At 46.4% G+C, this 23,998-nt stretch overlaps 1 protein-coding gene across 3 annotated transcripts in view; it reads right to left on the bottom strand.

Moving 5' to 3' along the window:
* SRGAP2 (SLIT-ROBO Rho GTPase activating protein 2) overlaps positions 1-23,998 on the bottom strand; it is a 251,041-nt gene that overhangs the window by 27,204 nt on the left and 199,839 nt on the right. For all 3 annotated transcript variants that reach the window (XM_052653414.1, XM_052653415.1, XM_052653416.1), the window contains exons 10-13: positions 17,888-17,972; positions 15,017-15,044; positions 13,326-13,350; positions 7,682-7,742 (exon numbers count right to left, since the gene is read on the bottom strand). In XM_052653414.1, coding sequence (XP_052509374.1) covers positions 7,682-7,742; positions 13,326-13,350; positions 15,017-15,044; positions 17,888-17,972 — 199 coding nt within the window. The remainder of the gene's footprint in view (positions 1-7,681; positions 7,743-13,325; positions 13,351-15,016; positions 15,045-17,887; positions 17,973-23,998) is intronic.

The following is a 23,998-nucleotide window of genomic DNA, read 5'->3' as shown; positions in this document are numbered from 1 at the left end:
TGGGAAAGGAATCTGAGAAGAACAGGTGCATGTCTATATATGACAGAATGACGTTGCTGTGCACCTGAGCGCGATACACTGCTGTGAACCAGATAAGCGAAAAAGACGAGCGATCAGTCCACAGTGAGTATCACAGGCGCTGTGCCAGCGATTGGCCCTTCACTGCAGCCTGACTCTAAAGGCAGCATTCCTGAATACCACACTGGAATAGCGTGCATGAAAACTGTGTCTTTTTGAAGTTTGTTGCAGTAAAACTACTCGTGGAAAATTAACGTGTGTGGTGATTGCTTATGTGCTTATAGGCCCACAAGGCAGGGGTTACCAGGAAGCCCATTTTCTAGAAGAGAGTGATGACCTAGATAAGTGATGACCTGCCTGAGGCTATACAGATGATAAGACCCAGAGTTAGGACACAAAACTAGGCCTTCTGGCTGCAATCATGTACTCACTCCTTAACACCAGGCTTGTGGGGCCTACTGGAGTGAAAGTGCAGGGTGGGGAGGGCATCTCGTTTGTCAGTCTGACTATGGACACGGCTCATCGAGAGCCCCACACATGCAACTCAAAACTAGAGGGGTGGCTCCAGGAAGCATGAGCCCTGGGGCTGCACTGAAGTAGCGTCTTTCCTCATATCAGCTCTGTCTAGTTTTTCTCACAAGCCCTGTGGCGCAATCTTGGGCATTTTATTAAAGTTCTGCTCTTACTGCATGATCTACTGAAACTTTCGCATCTCAAACACATTTCTTTTTTGGAAAACAAAAGAGAATAATTACATTTTGCCCACTATTTTGGGGACTCCCCTCTTGATGAGGGAGGGTGAATGAATTCTGTCTACTTTGAAGTAAACCACACTGGCCAGGATTGAATTCTGAATCCCGCTGAAGCAACAGTAAGAAGCAAGCACAGGGAATTTAATTATTTTGCGTGTAATAGGACTGAAGTTGTCTGTTACTATGGGGGACTTTCCAGACTATCCCTCACAGAATCAGAATGGCAGGCAGTGTCAGGACCCCGAAGTAACAGCACCGTATTACAGTAGTTACCAATGGGGAGTAACAGCCAGATAATACTGTGTAGACACAGAACATGGACAGCAAGCTTCTGACAGAAACAGTCACATACTCAGTGACTCGTCAAAACCACGGTAAAATATAAGGAGCTGTCATCTCAGGGACCAGGCTGTTCAGTGTCACTGGCGGAGCCAACAGCTTGCTGACAGAGGATCACCTCGGCACGTTTTGATAGATTAGACATCAAGGACAAGCCAACCTGGTGCACAAGCCCAGGGCCAGAAGAAATGGTGGGAGAGCTGACTGAAAACTAGGCAGCAGGCCTGAGGCACGCTGAGGTCCCTTTCAGTCTGGTTTCCATGTCCCCTTGAGACCCCCAGCTTTAGAAGGGCCAGTGTGTGTTCCTGCTCAACAGACAGAATCTTTAGATGATTCTGAAAGTAGGAACATTAATAAATGGTGGGTTTCCAGAAAGAGAAGGGGAAAAGCAGTTGGCTTTTTATGATAATGCAGGTAAGACCTCACATCCCTCAGCTGACACCTGCGTGACCGTTTTCGTTTTTCCTTAGTGCTGACTAACATAAAAGCATAAAGCCAATCAGACTTGGGTAAGTTATTTGGAAACAGCACTAAACTTTCCATTTTGAGCTGGATCCAGCTGTTGCCAAGAGTTGCTCTCCTAGAGAAGTCTCAAAATGATTGCTACAACACCAGCTTCTGCTCATGTGACTCTGCTCCCTTCCTCATGAAAATGGTGGGGTTTTCCCATCCTGAGTGAGTCTCAATTGTTCCTCACATCCCTTCCCGTCTTTTAAGTCTTCCTGGATCACCCCGACCCACCACTTACAGGCGAGCCTCGGTTTTCCCATCTATGTAATGGGGACTAGAACGAATGTGGGCTTCCCAGGTGGCACTAGTGGTAAAGACCCACCTGGCAATGCAGGAGACATAAGAGACACAGGTTCGCTACCTGGGCCGGGAAGATCCCCTGGAGGAGGGCATGGCAACCTGCTCCTGTATTCTTGCCTGGAGAATCCTATGGACAGAGGAATCTGGCGGGCTATGGTCCACAGGGTCGCAAACAGTTGGCATGACTGAAGCAACTTAGCATGCACGCACGCAGAATGTAGTTGATGTTGTTTAATCACTAAGTTGTCTGATCCTTTTCCCTCCCCATGGACCATGGCCTGCCAGGCTCCTCTGCCCATGGGATTCTCCAGGCAAGAATATGAGAGCAGGTTGCCATGCCCTTCTCCAGGGGATCTTCCTGACCCAGGCACTGAACCCATGTCTCCTGCATTGGCAGGCAGATTCTTTATCACTGAGCCCCCAGGGAAGCTCACTAGCACCTCTCAGGGAACATGAAGATAGTAAGGATGTACAGATTTTGGCAACTGGTAGACCACAGACGTTTTGGGGGCTAACAAAAGTTATGGACATTATCCCCATTAAATGTACATGTACAAATATTACCCATCGTGTTTAGGGAGTTCAGTAATACCATACATCCCTATTTAGGGGGAAATAATTCAATTTTCTGTACAACAGTTATTTTTAGGCCATACCACAAGGCTTTTGGGATTTTAGTTTCTCAACCAGGGATTGAACCTGTGCCCCCTAAAGTGCAAGTGTGGAGTCTCAATCACTGGACCACCAGGGAACTTGTTCCATCTTATAAAATGGCTTCAGAATTGCTAGTTCTAAAAAAAAATTGTGACAAAAAAATTACCAACTACTGTACATTATCTGTTTACAGTTCTAGTTATCAAAGTACTGCTTTTCAAAGATACTTATTTTCTTCCTCATCTCCTCAGTGTTATTCATTTGCAGCACAGTTAGGTTTATTTGTTATTGTTTATATTCCATTTGGGGTTTTACCCACATCCTTGCTTTATATACTTGTTTATCTTTTGAGAAAGGACAACTCCCACGTAGTTCTAAAAGTCAAAACTACACAAAAAGAAAAGGAGAAATGTCACTTCAACCCCATGTCCCATTCTCACCCTTTTCCACCCATCTGTGAGGATAATCGGTTAAATATTAGTTTTTGGATTCATCCTTCCTGTATTTCTTCTTGCAGAAGTGAGAAGACACATTATATTCTTACACGCTCTTCTTTCTCACGTGAAAGGCAACATGCTAGAGATGCTCCTCTGCACTTTGCTTTTTTCCATTTGACAATATATCCTGGCAAGCTCTCCAGGTCGTTTCATGGAACTCTTCCTCACTATTATTTTTATTTTTTGTAGCGGCATAGTTTCCCACTGTGTGGATATACCATCAGTTCAGTTCAGTTCAGTTGCTCAGTCGTGTCCGACTCTTTGTGACCCCATGCACTGTAGCACGCCAGGCCTCCCTGTCCATCACCAGTTCACGGAGCCTACTCAAACTCATGTCCATCGAGTCGGTGATGCCATCCAACCATCTCGTCCTCTGTTGCCCCCTTCTCCTCCCACCTTCCATCTTTCCCAGCATCAGGGTCTTTTCCAATGAGTTGGTTCTTCGCATCAGGTGGCCAAAGTATTGGAGTTTCAGCTTCAATATCAGTCCTTCCAATGAATATTCAGGACTGATTTCCTTTAGGATGGACTGGTTGGATCTCCTTGCAGTCTAAGGGACTCTCAAGAGTCTTCTCCAACACCACCAAAAGCATTAATTCTTCAGCACTCAGCTTTCTTTGTAGTCCAACTCTCACATCCATATATGACTACTGGAAAAACCATAGCTTTGACTAGACGGACCTTTGTTGGTAAAGGAATGTCTCTGCTTTTTAATATGCTGTCTAGGTTGGTCAAAGCTTTTCTTCCGAGGAGCACACATCTTTTAATTTCATGGCTGCAGTCACCAATCTGCAGTGATTTTGGAGCCCCCCAAAATAAAGTCTCTCACTGTTTCCATTGTTTCCCTATCTATTTGCCATGAAGTGATGAGACCAGATGCCATGATCTTGGTTTTTTCAATGTTGAGCTTTAAGCCAACTTTTTCACTCTCCTCTTTCACTTTCATCAAGAGGCTCTTTAGTTCCTCTTCACTTTCTGCCATAAGGGTGGTGTCATCTGCATATCTGAGGTTGCTGATATTTCTTCCAGCAGTCTTGATTCCAGCTTGTGCTTCATCCAGCCCAGCGTTTCTCATGATGTAGTTTGGATATAACTTAAATAAGCAGGGTGACAGTATAAGCCTTGATGTACTCCTTTTCCTATGTGGAACCAGTCTGTTGTTCCATGTCCAGTTCTAACTGTTGTTTCTTGACCTGCATATAGGTTTCTCAAGAGGCAGGTCAGGTGGTCTGGTTCCTCTTCCTTTTCTAAATCCAGCTTGAACATCCGGAAGTTCATGGTTCACATACTGTTGAAGCCTGGCTTGGAGAATTTTGAGCATTACTTTGCTAGCATCTGAGATGAGCGCAATTGTGTGGTAGTTTGAACATTCTTTGGCATTGCCTTTCTTTGGGATTGGAATGAAAACGGACCTTTTCCAGTCCTGTGGCCACTGCTGCGTTTTCCAGATTTGCTGGCATATTCAGTGCAGCACTTTCACAGCATCATCTTTTAGGATTTGAAATAGCTCAACTGGAATTCCACCACCTCCACTAGCTTTGTTCATAGTGACGCTTCCTAAGGCCCACTTATCTTCACATTCCAGGATGTCTGGCTCTAGATGAGTGATCACACCATCATGATTATCGGGGTCATGAAGATCTTTTTGTACAGTTCTGTGTATTCTCTTCTTAATATCATCTGCTTCTGTTAGGTCCATACCATTTCTGTCCTTTATTGTGTTCATCTTTGCATGAAAAGTTCCCTTAGTATCTCTAATTTTCTTGAAGTGATCTCTAGTCTTTCCCATTCTATTGTTTTCCTCTATTTCTTTGCATTGATTGCTGAGGAAGGCTTTTTTTATCTCTCCTTGCTATTCTTTGGAACTCTGCATTCAAATGGGTTTATCTTTCCTTTTCTCCTCTGCCTTTAGCTTTTCTTCTTTTCTCAGCTATTTGTAAGGCCTCATCAGACAACCGTTTTGCCTTTTTGCATTTCGTCAGACAACCATTTTGCCTTTTTGCATTTCTTTTTCCGGGGGATGCTCTTGATCCCTGCCTCCTGTACAATGTCACGAACCTCCGTCCATAGTTCTTCAGGCACTGTCTTTCAGATCTACCATAGTTTATTCATCCAGTATGGTATTTATGTTGTTTCTAATATTTTGCAATTACAAACGATACTGCAATAAATAACCTTGTGCACATGTATTTCCATATTTTGGAGGTGTATCTTCATGGTCAATTCCTAGAAGGACTGTTGGCTCAGAAAACTGGCGCACATGTCATTTTGTTCAGTGCTGCTGAGTCCCCCTTCAAAAGGGTCGTACTGGTTCTCATTCCCATCAGCAGCATGGGAGCAGGCCTGGTTCCCCAGAGCCTCACCACAGAAATGTGCTAAGTTTTGGCCTCCACATGGACTGTGCCTGTATGGGGGCAGGGACATTCAAGCCACCACACCTAGGACCCATCACTTGTCAACAACTCCACAGCTGACGCCCAGGGTGGATGACCACCATGTCTTCCCTACTGCAGCAGCCTCCTGTTTCCTCCTGTGTTAGCTCTACACAGCAGCCTGTGATCCTTCAGAAAGATCATTCCCTGTTCCTAATTCTCCAACAGCTTCCCAGCTCACTTAGAACAAAACCCAGACTGCTACCTTAGCTGCTGAGACCCTAAGAGTCTGGGCTCTGGCTTCATCTCCTGCCACTCTCCTCTCCACTCACTGCCCCAGCCTCACTCGCATCCTGCGTGCTTGCTTGTATGTGCCAAGGACCTCTGCCTTTGGTGTTCCTTCTCCCCAGATACCCATGCAGCCCCTCCCTCATTTCCTTCAGGACTGCTCACGTGTCACTCTAGGGGACCTACGGGTTTCCCTGAACAACCTGCCTAGAACAGTGTCCCCACTCCATTCTCTACCTTCTCCCCTTGTTTGACTTTTCTTCATGACCCTCACCAACACCTGACATATACAAGGCTCATGAGGACAGGATCTTTTTTTGGTATACAATGAGCAGTCAATAAGTATACAGATGGTCCTTGACATACAATGGTTTGACTCACGACTTTCTGATGGTATAAAAGTGATACACACTCAGTAGAAAATTGACTGATCTTTTCTCGGCTACTCATCTGTGGTGCAGGACTCTGTCATGATGCTGGGCAGCAGTCATGGGCCTCAGCTTCCAGCCATGCAAACACAAGTGTAAACAACCAGTACACTTACAGTCACCCTGTACTCAGACAGCCATTTTGTTTTTCACTCAGTATAGTATTCAATAAATTACATGAGACACTAGACACTTAATTATAAAATTGGCTTGATAAATAGTTGCTGATTGTTCAATAGCTCTATATAACGGTGTTGCTACTGCTACTGGTGCTGCTAAGTCACTTCAGTCGTGTCCGACTCTGTGCGACCCCATAGATGGCAGCCCACCAGGCTCCCCCGTCCCTGGGATTCTCCAGGCAAGAACACTGGAGTGGGTTGCCATTTCCTTCTCCAATGAATGAAAGTGAAAAGTGAAGTCGCTCAGTCGTGTCTGACTCTTCGTAACCCTATGGACTGCAGCCTATCAGGCTCCTCTGTCCATGGGATTTTCCAGGCAAGAGTATTTCTAGTGAATGGTAATATGATGAAAAAACTGTAGCTGATTAGAATAGGATAAGTCATAGCATGCTAAAAATAATTACTACTCTAAAAACAAACCCAAGCAAGGTCCCAGTTCATTGGGAAAGAAGAAGGGGAGGAAGGGAGAGAGAATGGTTGCTTCTGAATTAAGAGACGTGATCATCTACATACCTCCTTAGCTCCAAGAAGGTCATTCTGTTACTGTTCCTGTAACTAGTCAGAAGAGTATCTGAAAACAACTTCTGATGCCCAGTTCCTAGAAATCTTCACGGTGCTTGCTCAGATATCTGTGCTTTCTAAACACTCTTACACTTGGAAGACTGGTTCTCTGGTAATTCATCTCTTTCCCTAAATCCTGTCCAACCAGCCTAGGAGCTGGTGAGGAATGGAGTTTATGAGATTCAGCTTCGTCCAAGCAAAAGACAGTGTGATCTGACTTAGGCTGAGAAGGAGCCAGCCCCTGCAGACTCTAAATGTTGGCTACAACTTTACGGGCAGCGACTCACTGAGCTCTGGAGATGTCGTAACCAGTAAGACCAAACCAGAACAAAAACTGAATATTACCACGAGTCAATGCAATGGTATAAAAGGAGCTTGTTTCAAAGCAGTCTGCTGCAGAAAGCCCATGTGACATAATGGTCCAGGCAGTGCAGGGGAGATAAGAACACAGGCAAAGATGGTGAGTGATGGTGAAACGAACATGACCACTCAGGCCAGCCAGACTTACCCACATGATAGCTATTCCTTAAAACTCACTCTCAAGCTGCAAAAGGGAGTGTGCTACTAGCTAAGGCACCTGGGGGTTAAAACCATATGATACATTTCACTCAGTGTTTAGGTGTGGCCATTCTGAGGTAGCAAACATTATGTGAACAAATAAGATTTTATTCCTTTTCTGAGAACGTCAGGATGGGAAGTCAATCTCTGTTCTCACTCTGCAAAGAATTCCTGGAAGTTCTTCCCAACTTTGCATAAGTATGACAAGGCTGTAATCCTGCTTACCGTGTCTGCTGATAAACCGGATACAGCTTTCTACCACCAGAGGAATTGCCTGGCTGGAATCCTGAAAAACCAGAGAAACACAGCATTAGAATCTTCAGAGATGGCCCAGGGTCAGAGAAAAAGGACCAAAACGGTGTGGAGCTTGTCTCTGCTGGATGAGAGGGCGGATCACAAGAAGCATCCAGCCTGTGCTCCGAGCCCCAAAGCACATGCACAACCACCTGTTTGGAATACGTCACACAGAAGTCTTACATTCCGCACCTCCCATATGGAACTAGTCATCTTTCATTCCAAACCAGCTCCCCAGCCCTGGCCATACGATCAATCAATAGATACATATATTTTGCCTCCTAAATATCCCTTAAGTCTATTTACTTCCCTCTGTCTCTACTGCCACCAACCCAGCCCAACCCATCAGCATCTCCATTCCTGCCCCTGTGATCCTACAAGTCAGGTTCCTCCCTTACACATGGTTAGCGACCTTTAAAAGTGCCGTGTGCTTAGCTGCTCAGTCGTGTCTGACTCTGCGACCCCGAGGACTGTCGCCCGCCAGGCTCCCCTGTCTGTGGCATTTCCCAGGCAGGAATCCCGGACTGGGTTGCTGTGCCCTCCTCCGGTGGATCTTCCCGACCCAGGGATCAAACCTGGGTCTCCCGTATTGCAGGTGCTTTAAAAGTGCACATTTCATCAGTTACTCTCCAGGCTGAACTCTCTTAAAGGCCTCATCATTTTCTGTACACAGCCTTGTGTGCCCACAGTGGCATCTCATCCAGGTTTGCCTCCTTCTGCTCCTCCCCCAACTCTCTTTCGGCCACACCGGCCCCTCTTCTACTCCTCAGTAAGTCCTCCTTTGCTCATAGATTTGAGGGAGTCATTCCTGCCGCTGGAAGCTCTCGTCACCCTGGACCCCCACCCACAGGGTCGCAGGGAAAGTATTACCTCCGTAGGGGTGCTTTTCTAGACTCCCCAGACGAGATCAAAGCCCCTGTCTATGGGGTCTCAGTACCTTGTACTTGGCCTTCACACCCTGATTATGACTTAACTGTGTGGGTCTAAATATTTGTTTGCATTTTGTCACCATTACAGTTAGCGTTCCACAGGGCAGCGCCTATGTCAACTGTTGGTGTCCAGTGCTGGCTAGGATGCTTTCACTTAGCAGGTGTTCAATTAATGTCAGTGGAAGGTAGCAGAATGAATCTACAGGAGCATCAGAGTGGGGATTTGTTTGGTATAAAAGGCAAGAAAGAAAAAAAAACAACTCTTGGACACAGTAGAGACTAACAGGTACTAAACTAAGGCCTCCCAGATATCCATCTTTGCTCTGCCATTATGCTGGACAACCCTGCCATATATTTAACTTCTTTGGGCCTTAACTTGATATTTACCAACTGGGGAGAGGCTGGTGGTCAGGAGAGTAATATTTCCTATTGGCACATAAACACATTGCTTTGCATTTACAAAAGAATTTATAGAGGTGTTGGGTCATGTATTAAGTGATTTAGATGGGCTGTTCCTGATAACAACCCTATTGGGCATGTATTAATATCATCCTCAACCCTACTGGGTATGTATTAATATTATCCTCATTTGACAAATGAGGAAATGAAGGCTTAGCAAGGTGAAATAGCTGCTTATGGACACAGCTGGTAAGTAGAGGTGCCAGGATTCGAATCCGGGCAGTCTTCCCCTGAGACAAAACATCTCACTACCACCCATACTGCATCTCAGGACCTTGGCAAACATAGCCTGGTGTGAATACCAACTATTATTGAAAATCAGTAGGGTTTTCTAATGCAGCTAAATGCATTAATAACTCAGCTCTAAGGAAGAAAGGGATCAGGCAGAATGACTTCAAACCTAGCTAGAAAGGGTTTGGGGCCTCCCTGGTGGCTCAGTGGTAAAGCATTCCCTTGCAGGAGACCTGGGTTCGATCCCTGGGTCGGGAAGATCCACTGGAGGAGGACACAGCAACCCACTCCAGTATTCTTGCCTGGGAAATCCCATGGACAGAGGAGCCTGGCGGGCGACAGTCCATGAGGTCGAAAAGAGTCAGACACGAACGAGCGACCATACAACGCAACAGAGAGAGCTTTAGATGTTCAGGACAGAGACTAAGCTCTCCACCGGGGTGGGTCCTGTGGCTTCTGTCCATTTGGCAGGTTTGTTTGTACCCCTCTCCTGGTCTGAATTTTCTACTGTAGCCAGGAGTTTGGCTGCGATCAGGGAAGCAACTGGCTCTCATGAAGAAGCCAGGCTGACAGAAGAGCCTGCTCCCCAGTGTGCTGGGAACCCGTGACACTGTCACAGAGAGTGGAGTGAGTCAAGGTGCGGCTGCAGTCAGGAAGGTCTCAGCGACCCAAACGCTCATCTCACGACCCCAGACCCGTCTGCCTCCTCCAGCCTTCCAGCTTCAGTGGCCAGGGTCTGCCCTCTTGTTGCCATCACTAATTATACCAGTCAACCTAGGGTGATCTCAGAGGAAGAATTCTCATCAGTTTTTCCAAACACCAATGAAGAAAATGGGTTCCACTATAAAAAACTCCCAAACCCCATTTTTTGGAGGTCTTTTCTAAGTTTACAAACATTATTATACTTGTCATTTACAAATAGTAGCAGTAGTGATGAGGACAATGATGTGAGTGTATGTAAAGGTTTTCTGGCCTTAAGTTTAAACATAATAAAGACCCAGAGGGACGGAGGTCAGGCAGCACAGGTTCTGGGCTTCAGCGAGTTGTGTGAGAGCACAATCCTGCCTAGACTTGTGGGAGAAGAGACATCAACGGTAGTTAAAGGGCAGCGTGTAGGGTTGCAGAAAGCAGAGCACCAAAGACATTAAGCTGCATGTCCGTGGCTACAGTGGTACGTCAGAAGCAGTTCAGAGGATAACCTCTTGCAGGCAAGAGTGCACGAGAGGGGGCCGGTCCTACTGCAGAGGCATGTTTTTCCCAGTCCCCACTGCTCCAGTGGAGCCTAAGTCAAGAGTCCAGCGAAAACAAATACTGGACAAAGTCATGAAGGCTTCAGCCTCTCTTCCTGTAATATTCCCGAAGTCTGAGTGAACTCATTTCCCCAGGACATGCCTGGTGAGGACTCTCACTTGGCCATCGATCAGGCTGCACACAGCTGACTGGGCAGGGCCTGTGTGTGTTCCTATTCAGTGCCTGTCTCTCCCTTTCTTCCTCTCCCCTTCCCCCCTTCAGTGTCAGAATCCATGTCAGTTTAATTCCTCTGATTATAGTCTTTTTGGTCATATAAGCCCAGGATTGGAAGGGGTCTTGAAGGATAATTTGGTAAAATCTCCATTCAGTCAGAAGAAAGGAACTTTAAACCGAAAGTAGAGGGAGAAATGTAGCGAACACAACTTGGGAAAGACGGTAAAGCAGAGGCCCAGTGATTCGCAGGGGAAGACAATCAAGAAGGTGGCCGGCAAATGTCTACATGTGTCACTGCTTGGCATAACTCCTCACACGTGGACTTCTCCAGGTACTGATCTTTGACACACTTGTTAGATTTCCACTTTTACCACAGGAGAAAACACTTGATTGGATGTCAGTAATAAGGAAAAAAGAGGCACCGGCGTTCACATGTGGGGATTCAGGGATTGTGAGGAATGAAGGGTCCCCCATAAGAGAAGGAGAGAAGTAAGGAGAGATGCTAAGGAACCGAAGATGTGGCTGGGAAGCTGAGGAGACAGACACTGAGGGCAGGGGGCCAACTCAACTCCCGAGCACCAGTGTCCTGCCTATTAGGAGCTGGATACAGAGACTCTGAACAGCAGCAATACCGGACAAGTGGACGCTTTGGCAAGGAGAGAGAGGCAGATTCATCTAAGGCAACAGCAGTGATAAGGCAAAGAGTATGGACGGAAGTCAAAAGAGGGCCAAACCACGGGGAAACACCTACAATTCAGGAAACAGAGAGATGGGCCAGGAAAGAAGATATGGAAGTAACAGGAAAGAGAAAATTCTGGGCTTGATGGGAGGGGGGAAAGCTTAGAAAAAAGCAGTTGAGGATTTTTTTTAAAGAAAAGTTAAATGGTCTGATCATAGGTTTTGGTGGAGTCAAAAATGACTGGAACCCACTGGGGACCCTCAAAAACAAAAACTACTGGGTTCTTCTTCTTGTTTGGCCAATTTGCCGTCAACAACCAAACAAACTATATTTCCTTGTTACTTATATAAGATTATGCTTCTTCCAAGTTACTTACTATTTACCTTCCTGAGTATTTTAGAAAAACACTGACCCACCATTAGATTTGACCTGCTGGGGAAAAAGTGAATGAAAACAAGGTCTTTACTTGATTGGGGTTTTTGATGCACCTTGGAACCCGAGTTCTAGCACGAGTTCTTACACGAGTCTAGCACCAGGTAAACGTGCTAGGCACAGCAGGTGGAAAACCAGATGGGTGCCATTCCTCCCTGATTGTAGTCCGACCAGGGACGCACACCACCAAATTGTGGCCGCTGGCACTCCTCCCCCCCAGGCTCCATCTCCTCATAGGAGGCTCAGTTTCAGTCCAGGAAATGAAAGGAACAAACTTCAAGTTCAATCCTTTTCTTACTTTTGAAGAAGGGGGCGGCGGCGGGGGATGAGCGGGGCTTGCTCCCTCTTTAAGATCTCCACCTATTAATTTTAAATGTAATAAATGGTCTCTAGAAGGCACTTCATTCCTCTCTAGTTTTAAATGAAATTAGGAAAGATGGGCGGGGGCGGGGAGAAAGAAATAGAGGAACAAGAGGAAAGAGAATTGCAATGACATTTTTATAATTTAAAAAATGTGTAATTGCATCTGATGGTGTTCTCATTACAAGGAGATCCAAAATAGAGAAGGGAAAAAATCCGTGACCACAAAGCAAAGGCAAGTGCGGCTGTGTTATCAATTTCCCCAGCTGGACGGCCCAGCCAGCTGAAGCAGTGAGATGGGCCGAAGATCCTGCGGGGGCTGCCACGGCCACAGAGACCACGTGCCCTCTACATTCCATTATTTCCCTGTGGCTACAGCCACTGCGAATTACCCAAAACGATTTTTAAAGCCTGGATCAGCTTTCCCTTGAGTAGACACAAAGACATTTCTGAGCTCTCTCCACCCCCTCCCTCTTTCGTGGTCTCCTAGAGAAGGGGCGCCACTCCAAAGACAGTTCTGGCCCAATCTGCCACAGTCAAACCAGATCTCAGTATGTAAGAGAGAGTAAACGGCCAGAGAGGAGAGAACCGGGTCAGAAAGACACCCATCCCTGTCCTACTAAGTCAATGAAGTTGTCGCAACATTAAACAGACTATGACTAAGGGGCTTCCCAGGTGGCGCTAGTGGTAAAGAACAGGCCTACCAATGTAGGAGACATGGAGACGTGGGTTCGATCCCTGGGTCGGGAAGATCCCCCAGAGAAGGAAATAGCAACCCACTCCAGTACTCATGCCTGGAGAATTCAACAGAGAGAGGAGCCTGGTGGGCTACAGTCCATTCGGTCGCAAAGAGTCGGACACGACTGAGGCAACTTAGCATGCATGCATTATGACTAAACTGTGCAGTCCAAACGCTAGCATGAAGTTAGGAAAGTGTCTTCCCCATCCACCGTGGAGCTCCATAAATATCTGGGATGTCACCATTTTTATCAGACACACCTGACTCTTACAGAGTCCTTACCTGTTTCCTCACAGTTGAGCTACGCCTGCGGTCAATGGGGAGGAAAAAGAGAAAACAGGATTAAAAACAATCTGTGAGGTGGCTAATGAAATAAGTCACATTAATCAGCTCAGGTCCAGAAGTGGCTAAGAGACTTGATAAGTTACCTTTCAAATAAAGCCCAATCAAGCGCTTTTCACAAAAGCTTAGAGGTCTCTGTTTTTAATGTCTGCCACCAATCAAAAGAAGACTTGGAGGGAACTGGCTCAATTTGCAGTAAAATACGTATGGGTTAGACAACAGGAAGACCTCTGTGCGCAAGGAGACACTAATAAACACCAAAAGAAACTATGGTTTTCTTTCTTTTGAAAATCCTTAGGGAAAAGTTAGGGAGTGATATTCCTGGAATTTAGAGGGTAGAGGGTCCAGACCAGAAGGAATCTTGGTGATTCCATAGGTCAATGCTTTTCAGGCTGTGTTGATCCTTGGAAGCCTTTTCTCCAAGGGAATCTGATTCAGACAGCAACCTCCCAAGTGAGGAGAGCAGCTCTATCTCGCTGAGCAAAGGTAGGAGGTAGGGACCATAGCAGGGGTGCTGGGCACCATCTGCCCCTTCCAGTAGGCTGCTCTTAAGGAACTCTCTGGAATCCTAGAGCTTCCTGGATCTAGGTGAATGCTCTCTCTTGTCTTATAGATCAGGAACTGGAGTTCAGAGAGGGAAAGAGAACAGCCCAAGGTCACACAATAAATAACCCAGCATAAGGAAATTCAGCTCAGCTCTTTTCACTCCTATAGAGCCTTCCGGAGATATGGAACTTCAGGTGCACTCAGACTAAGACTCTATCACCAGGAAGATAGAATCCCATTATCCTGATTCCCTCCAGTCAACAAGAGTAGTATATTAATGGGATCTTTATCATAATCCACAATGACAAAACAATGAAAGGCAAATGAAGGCATTTTTGAATAATGAGCCTATAATTGTAAACAACCTCATGATTATTTCATGTGCTGGTAGATATAAGTGGTTTACATATAATGGGCTAACCCAGGGTCTCTAAGGAGTCCAGCTCATGAAAGCTCTTCCCCCGTTAAATCGGCACATTTGTAGGCATCTGAGAACCACTGGCTGAATGAAAGCCTTGCTATCTGCCAACTCATGCGTTTTCTCATAGCAGCTCCATGACTGAGAGGGAAAATATTTGGCTGGGGTGGGGGAGGGCGGGGAAGGTGGGGAAGACTGGGAGGGCTGCACACTTGTACATCAGGCGAGGATTTGTACCAGTGCTGCTGGCGAGCAATGCATGGTAATATTTCATTATCCAGCGACACTCACTATTAGAGGCTGTCATCTTTTCCATGTATAAAAAAATTCTCAGGTCAAAGGCGATCTTCTGATCTTCCTTCCCTGGGTCACAGGCTTTCCAAAACCCACATGGTGAAGTCTAGACACTCAGGTAAGGTTTCCAGGGTCCTCCAGCATTGACCATTTCAGGTCACTGGGACTATTTCAGCAAATGGTAATTCCCTTCACTTAGTTCTGCTCAGCAAACCTCACTTCCATTTGGGGCCAGATGGGGTCAGCAAGGCAAAGGGATGGAAGCCACCCCAGCCCTAGGCCACTCCTTTGCAGAGCCATCCAACGCTGCTAGCTCTCTCCACTGCAGCCCCCCGCCCCCCCCCACCCCAGGGCTGTCCCAGGCCACACCTACCTGGCCAGACTGCAGTCTGTCCGCTGACCTGTTGGAAAGACAGAGGCAAAAAGCACGTGTTGAAGCAAATGAGGTGAAAGGGGAGACCTGCTCCCAGGAATGAGTGTCTGCCCGTCTCCCCAGGGAGCCTCTAGCCTCATGCTGTGACTAGACTTCCAGGCGAAAAGGAAGACAGCACCCAGGGCCTCTTTCTGGGCAAGAGCTGTTCCTGCTGCTTGTTCCCAGCCCAGGGCTGCTGGTGTCCTGAAACGCTGGGCTTGCCGAGTCTGCTTCCCAGTGGGAAAATGGGTGGACACAAGGGAAAAATAGTAAGGCGGGTCATATCTTAGAGAACACATTATTAGAAACCTTCCCAGAGATGAAACTTAGCTTTTCTTCTGTGTGTACTGGTGTGTGTATGGTGGGGAGGGAGGGACAAGCTTGCTTGCCCTTCAGTATATGAACACACACACACACACACACACACACACACACACACACACGTGGTGGAAGGTGGAAGGGGAAGAAGGAAGGAATAGTTATTTGGGGAGAATATGCTCCATATGTGGAAGCTCTCGTTTTAGAGTCATACTAAACCCTCAGTGCCAGCAGGTTGGGCTGCATGAGATTTAAAATGCTGATACTGCTATTAGACTGGGGCTCTCAATCCAACAGCAGGCCCTAGTACTAAATTGAAAGGATCACAGCCAGCCTTAAAACATGAGATTGAAGATCTTAACATTCATCTGAAGTATTCTCATGCTTTTAAAAACTTGGGCCATTATGTAATCTGTGTTGCTTTTTTTGGGTCCACAGTTAACCGAGCTTGGTCTGTATGAGACTGTATTAGATACACCACGGAAAGTGTAAGCAAGAACTGAGCTGGAGGACAGATCAGCTCCCATGTTCCTGGAAAGGCAACTGCAAGGGCGGGGGGAGGGCAGGGCTCTATCTTGCCTTTAAAGGTTGCTAATTGTTGATTACAGTTCAGCTCATCCAGAACACCACCCTCCCCCACCCCAACAGTCTCTCTTACTAAAGGCTCAGCTTTCATCTGCAAAAATATTATTCCAAGCCATTATTTCCAACATCTGTCCCATTTCCATTCTGGAATATTCATACACATCAATTATCCCTCTGTGGCAAGAACAAGGGGCTCTTGCGTTTTGATGACAAATGCATACAGAAGGCAGGGACATGATGACTTGCACACAGGAAGAGCTATTTTTTTCCTTATTGCCAGAACTTGTCATCTCTAGATGAAGGCACTGCACAGCACTAATGAACGGTCGCCACCCTTCGCCCCCTGTGGTAGCACATTGGGTATATGCATGTGTGTTGCAAACCCATCCTCTCTTTCTCACACACACACACACACACACACACACACACACACACACACACACACACACAGTCTCTCTCACACTCAGGCTTGTTCCCCATCTCATATATGGGTCATGCTTAGCATGTGTGTTGCAAACCCATCCTCTCTTTCTCACACACACACACACACACACACACTCAGGCTTGTTCCCCATCTCATATATGGGTCATGCTTAGACTATCTTGGCAAAAAGAAATCACAGTTATACTTTGTTTCAAATAGTTCTGGGCATTCTTTCCTCTGATTCCCCATGAGCAACCTAACGCAAGAGTAAAGACTTTCTATAAGCAAAGTTTAGACCTGTTCAGCCTGAGTCCCTTGGGTGTGTATGTAGGGTGGGGGGTGGGGGGTTGCGGGGAGAAAAAAACAGAAGTTACTTAACAGGCTTTCATCACATAAAAGAAAATGCATTAAAAATCACAAGATCAAAGACACTACATATAAAAGAATTAATCACCAGGGGAAATCGTTCAGGGCAGGAGAACAGGGTAAGAAGGGTGGGTTAGGAGGCTCTGGAATGGAAAGTGGGGCTCTGATTCCTGGGGCCTTTGAGCCAATGAGCACGGTATACTTGCCTAGATTCTGTACTCGGTCTGGGGAGAGCTCAAGAATTGATTTGAGAACACCTGACCTCTGTGAGAACGCAGCTTTTGCCTTTCACTGCTGGTACTACCTGTCCTGGCCCCCATCTTTAAGCAAGGAGATCAGTGGGGCAAGGAGGAGGGGGCAGGGCATTCACAGGCATCCCCGACCTGGGAATCCCATTAATCAGAGGATGCTGAGAGCTGGGCAGGAGAGCTGGGCAGGGTGCCAAACACCCCAGGGAAGCTTCTCTTGCAACTTCTGCCTTCCGTTTGACAGCTGAGAAGAAAGTCCAGAGTGCCAGTCCAGCCCTCTGCCTTGCTACTTTCAGCGTCTGATTAAAATCATCTTATGAGACCAGACAGTCTGCTCAGCACCAGAGCCTCCACCAGGCCAAAGCAAGGAGAGGGCTGCCTCTGAGCCCCAGGACCCTTCAAAGCAAGAGAGAAGCACGGCCCGCCCTGACGCTACCGACAGCTGCAGTCTGCCCAGCACCCCACCCTTGGGACGCCTCGCCTCTGCTCAGGGCAGCTGGGTAGCTCACCTCACAGCTCCCCACCCTCTAGATCCAGCCTCCGTCCTGCCACAGAGGAGCCCAGAGTTTGACCAAAGGGTCTGGAGAGGAAAGGGCCCGTCAGCTCCTTGGCCCGGGTAGCAGCAGATGGAGTGCAGGAGGGGGCGGAGTGCAGGCACACTCCACCGAAACGAGTAGCTGGTGCACACTGGCGCTTCATTAAGCACAGGCCTTTCCCCATTACTCAGGCAGTCATCTGGGGCGTGTGCTTCCACACTGAACAAGCGAGGAAAAGCAATGCGTTCACATAACCAGATCGGGGCCACTTTGCTGAGGAGGGAGCCACGTGCTCAGCACTAGGGCCAGGGCCCGGCCTGCCCCTTGCTGCCAAGTCTGCAGAGCCCATACTCACTCTCTCCCAGGGTTTTCTGGAGAAGGTCGTGCTTGGCTTGTAGCTTGGTGATGAGGTTCCTGCCCTCCAGGTACTCCTTCATTTTCTGTAAGGGAAGAGGACAGAGAACATTCAGACTCCAGAAGGGGAGGGAAAAAAAAAAAATCACAGATGCTCAGCTGTACAATTCCCTTTCTAAGAGGGCTTTTGGTTTCTGACCCAATTTCCACTGGGTTCCTTTTTTATTTTTTTTAAAGGCCCTGCGCATCTGAGCAGCTGCTGATTTTCCTGGTGGATTAGTGTCCTGCTTTATGTCTTCCTAGGAGCTCCACGTTGGCCACTGAAAGAAACTGTCTCCTGGAGTCCAAGCCCCACATCCATCTTTTTCAGCTCTGCCGAAGAGCTGCGGGTGGAGGGACTCACTGAGTCCCGCCTTCCTGGGGAGAGGACACACACCTGCGGCTGGTCAGCTTGTCCCCTCTCCCGACACCCTCTCCTCCAGGCCCCTCCCAGGGGCATTCCTTCACACCAGCAGCAGTGTCAAGGCTCAGCCCAGCCAGGCACTCAGAGCATCTCTATCTGAGCTGTATTTTAATCGGCCTGCTCCTCTATTCTGCATGGAGTCTCTGCAGAAAGCTTGGGCTTTCTGAGCACACAGAGGGAGAGGCTGCCACACCCCACTTGCATAACACACACTGGAGGTTCCAAACACAGATTAGGTTTATGGAAATGTGATCCCATCTGCTCTAACAGTCGAAAAATGACTGCTGCACTGTGCTTTGTGATTGACTTCTCCCAACCCTTGTCTGCTCAGTGAGAGACTGTATTTCCCTGGACAATTCAGCCAATCTTCAAAACAACCCTATGAATCATGATAACCATTATCCCCATTTTACGGATGAGGACGCTGAGATTTGGGGAGATTCAGTAAGTGGCTTTAGGCCAGACAATTAGTGAGTGGTGGAGCTAGTCTCCATATACAGAGTTTGGCAATACAACGTGTGCTTTTATTTGTTAACTTTTTTTTGGCCATGATGCGTGGCATGTGGGATCTTCGTTCCTGGAGCAGGGATCGAACCTGCACCCAGGCTAATGGAAGTTGAGGGTCCTAACCACTGGACTGCCAGGGAAGTCCCCAGTGTGTGCTTTTAATCATTATGATAAAGTGCTTGATCTGCTACGGTACAGAGCAGAAGGAGAGAAGCAGAATAAAACCAGTTTTTAGAGTACTTCAGCATGCATTTGACTCCCAGGATAACTGCATACAGCCCACAGGGTTTCCTTACTGCAGATGAGGACAGAGAGAGGTGCTGCTGACTGCTGCAAGCCCGTAAGTGGTGGTGCCAAGCCCGGACCCCAGGCTTCTAGACTCTCATCATGGTGTCTTTCCCACCCGCCCACTGCTATTCACGGGCATCTCAGTTTGCCTTGGATGCCTTCTGCTGCAATGGTTCAGCTGCTGGGTCAGGGTCATCTGCCCACCTCTAAACTCAGAGGCAAAACGGCAGTGTCTCCCTGAGTGTGATCTGTGAATCACTGTTGAAGAGGTAAGTGGATATAACACTTAAAATGATAATTGTTCTGCCTTTTTTATTTTTATTTTTTATTTTTTTATTAATTTTTATTTTTTACTTTATGCCTTTTTTTAAAAATGTACTAACCAAAAAGTATAGATCAAGCCTCTGGAGTGAAAGTATAAAGAAAAGGTGCAAAAACTGTGAGTTACTTTTAATCTCTTTACCTTTCTGTGCAGTGTGAACTTTTAACTGGCTGCATATTTCTCTCTCTCCCTTATAAAAACAAGGAAAAATGCAGCTTTCCCTGGGACGCTTTCACCCTCCCACGTTCACCCAGCTGCTCCTGTGTAGACACCTGCAAATCTCTGACAGCACTTCTCACCCAGCCCTGTCATGGAGGCTTTGTTGCTCCTGTCTCTTTCCCTCCAGATGGTCTCCTCTCTATGGTCAGAGACCATGGCATTCATTATTCTTTGTGTCCCTGATACTTAGTACTGTGCCCAGCAGATAGCAGACACTCAATAAATCCTTGAAAATTAGTAAATAAATGAACAGTCTCACTCTCCTCTGGCTAGAACCCTCCTCAGCAATGACAAACCATGCCTCCAAGTATGCCCCTACTATCTGAATTAAACAGAAGACAAACAAAAAACAAGCCCTACGTCACGTCATTTCTGCTGCTTTCCTCACGACACGTTCCCTCTGCTCCTTTGTGCTTCTGCACGAGAACATCTGCCTAAACACAGGCTCTGTTGTCACCTTCCTCATCCCATCTGCTCCAGCCGCCAGCTCACCTGCTGTCAGTCTTCCCAGCATGACACCCTAATCCCCAACCAATGCCAACTGTGAGGCCTGGAACAGTACTTCAGGGCTGAGAGGTGAAACACCTTCAGGAAACATCCACTGTGAACATCTGAACTGCCAGAGGCCCCTCTTTGGAAGCTCATTCCAAGGAGACGCTAAAGGTTTCCTACTGAGGGAAAATTCGCCCATGGTAACCCTTAAAATGAGACCAGAGTGCTCAGAAAACAGTGCAAACTCTGAAAGGAGATGCAGACTCCTTCCTGTCACTCGTGTGTATACTTGTGATTTCAGAAATCATTTTCTTCGTCCATGTTCACAGTTCGCTGCTTAACTTTGGCTGTCACTCAGTGAACCATTAAAATAAATAACAATCTGATAAAGAGGTATGATGAATTACCCTTCCGGGTTCCACTAAATCCTGAAGGATCAAAAGCTGTGTCAAGGTATGACCTGCATCCCTAAGAGTGGAAACAGTGGTAGGAAGTCTTCCATCTGGGTAAGCTGGGTGTGCGGAGGAAGATGCATCCCATTTGCAGGCACATCATTTACACTTTCCTGTCCCGCCCATAAAGCGCTCATCTCTACAAGAGGTCCACTGGGAGGGTAGCTGGGCTTTCCTGGAGGAGCTTGCTTAGCAGGATTCAGCTGCTGCTGTCCTGACACACAGCGAAGGAAGCCAAGACAGCTGAAGACAAGGGAGGAAGGTGGCTTTTCAATGATTCCTGGAGACCAGGGGCCAGAAGAACTGTTCACGGGTGATTTCAAAATCCTTCCTTGGGCAATGAGAGTCACCTTCCTTATCTAAACCATGTCCCAATATTAGGTAATTAATTTTCTTTCATTCCACTTCCTCGACCCTGCTCCTCTCCCCAAACATCTAAAGGTAGGGTGATCACCTGGACTTTTCCTCAGTGGAGAAGAAAGAAAAGGATCATGGTCAATTCCAGATCACCAAAATGAAGTCAAATTCCTAAAACACAGCCTGACTGCCACACCCCATGAGCTGCTCCCACCCGCCCCACTCCCATCATTTAACACTCAGTATTACCAAAACTGAGAATTTGTTCCAAAAGGAGAAAGGGAAGCAAGAGTTGATTGGATGATTTTGGTTTTTGCCATTGTGAACCTTCAATTCAGTTTTTATGATCTCATTAATTTCTTTCTTAATAATCCTCAATTTAGTATTAACAATGATGAGTTTTATTCATTGAAAAGGATTAGTATGATAATTTTTCTTTCTGAGCCCACCCTCCCTCACAGACATTTTAATTGTAGTAAGATGAAGAAGGCTAAGTCGGTATATTTGAGTCCTACCACTTGTAACTCTTCTGACCTTGGGCAAGTCACTTAACTCGCAGAACTTAAGTTTCCCCAACTGAAAAATGGGGATAATATCTTTTTTCACAAGGGTGTTCAAGATGAAATAAAGATAACAAACATGACTGTGATTGACACCACCCAGCAGATACTCAAAAGTGTTCCTTATACAGAATCACTTGGTCAACTAACTGAAAAACAGCCCTTCCCTAAATTTCTTTGCTCTATGCTAATACTTAAGAAAGCTTGGCAATTCCCTGGTGGTCCAGTGGTTAGGACTTCCACTGCCAAGGGCCTGGGGTTCAATCTCTGGTTGGGGAAGTGAGATCCTCAAGCCACGTGGTGCCACCGAAAACAAAAACAAAACAAACTCAAAGCAGGTTTCCATCCTTTAAAAAGAAAAAAAGGAGGCACAAGAATGGTTTTCAAATTTAATTTTAAAATGCCTCCTCCCTTTAAATACATTCTTACCATGGTGCTGTACAACTCATGGACCTTGCCTATGCATTAAATTTAATCAGTGAACCCAAGGTCACAAGTCTCCACCATGATGAGAAAGGGGTGGCTGGGAGGAGTGAGCTGTGCCTAGTCAGTCCCGTGCAGTGCACAGATACACACAGATGTCCTTACTGGGCCTTCTTCCCCACCAGCCAAGCACACTGACATTTCCCCTCCTACCCGTCAATTTTTAAAGCAGGAGACAGCTGTCAGACAGAATACATAATAGAGCAAGCCTTTCAACCGAAGCATATCTCCCCACTTGATCTGACATGGCAGGGGCATTCATTCAGTTATACCCACTTAGTACACATTATCACCTATCTGCTTACCCTTGGAGAATACCTAGAGAAAAAAGATCTTGGACCACACCAAGTCTAGCAGTCTTAGAGCACTGTCTGTTCAATGGCCAAGGAGCAGGTTCCCCTGCAACTTCCTACCTTACCCACATCTGTCCCCTCAAATTCAGGCAGCCTAGCTTTGTTTATTTTATAAGCAATCCATCCCCATTTCATCCCCCATTCAAGAATCCCATACTCCAGTCCTCACGCAAGGAAATACCTGTAGGGTTTGACAGTACTTAGCTGGTTAGTGTGCAGACTAGAGATCTCGTCATACAATTAGAGATATGGAGGGAACATTTCATGCAAGGATGGGCATGCAAAAGGACAGAAACAGCAAGGACCTAACAGAAGCAGAAGAGATTAAGAAGAGGTGGCAAGAATACACAGAAGAGCTATACAAAAAAGGTCTTAATGACCTGAATAACTATGATGGTGTGATCACTCCCCTAGAGACAGACATCCTGGAGTGTGAAGTCAAGTGGGCCTTAGGAAATACTACAACGAACAAAGCTAGTGGAGGTGATGGAGTTCCAGCTGAGCTAGATTAAATCTTAAAAGATGATGCTGTTAAAGTGATGCACTTAATATGTCAGCAAATTTGGAAAACTCAGCAGTGGCCAAAGGACTGGAAAAGGTCAGTTTCCATTCCAATCCTAAAGAAGGGCAATGACAAAGAATAATCAAACTACTGTACAATTGCACTCATTCACATGTTAGTAAGGTTATGCTCAAAATCCTTCAAGAGAAACTTCAGCAGTTTGTGAACTGAGAACTTCCAAATGTATAAGCTGGATTTAGAAAAGGCAGAGGAACCAGAGTTCAAATTGCCAGCATCCACTGGATCATAGAGGAAGCAAGGGAATTCCAGAAAAACATCTATTCCTGCTTCACTGACTAGGCTAAAGCCTTTAACTGTGTGGATCACAACAAATTGAAAAATTCTTAAAGAGATGGGAATACCAGACCACCTAACCTGTCAAATCTGATCCGGGTCAAGAAGCAACAGTTAGAACCCGACATGGAACAACAGACTGGTTCAAAATTGGGAAAGGAATGTGACAAGGCTGTATATTGTCACCCTGCATATTTAACTTATATGCAGAGTATACCATGCGAAATGCCACTCTGGATGAATCACAAATTGGAATCAAGCTTGCTGAGAGAAATATCAACAATCTCAGATACGCAGGTGATATTACTCTAATGGCAGAAAGCGAAGAGAAACAAAAGAGCCTCTTGATGATAGTCAAAGAGGGGAGTGAAAAAGCTGACTTAAAACTCAACATTCAAAAAACTAAGATCATAGTATCTGGTCCCATCACTTCATGGCAAATAGAAGGGGAAAAAGTAGAAGCAGTGACAGATTTTATTTTGGGGGCTCCAAAATCATTGCGGATGGTGACTGTGGCCATGAAATTAAAAGACATTTGCTTTTTGGAAGAAAAGCTATGAGAAACCTAGACAGCGTTTTTAAAAAGCTGAGACATCACTTTGTAGACAAAGGTCCATACAGTCAAAGCTACAGCTTTTCTAGTAGTCATGTATGGATGTGAGAGTTGGACCATAAAGAAGGCTGAGCACTGAAGAATTGATGCTTTTGAGCTGTGGTGCTGGAGAAGACTCTTTGAAAGTCCCTGGGACTGCAAGGAGAT

This window comes from Budorcas taxicolor, chromosome 16 (assembly GCF_023091745.1).
Source record: "Budorcas taxicolor isolate Tak-1 chromosome 16, Takin1.1, whole genome shotgun sequence".
Lineage (NCBI taxonomy): Eukaryota > Metazoa > Chordata > Mammalia > Artiodactyla > Bovidae > Budorcas > Budorcas taxicolor.
Note: the sequence above shows the minus strand (reverse complement) of the source record. Positions and strands in the feature narration are given on the sequence as shown.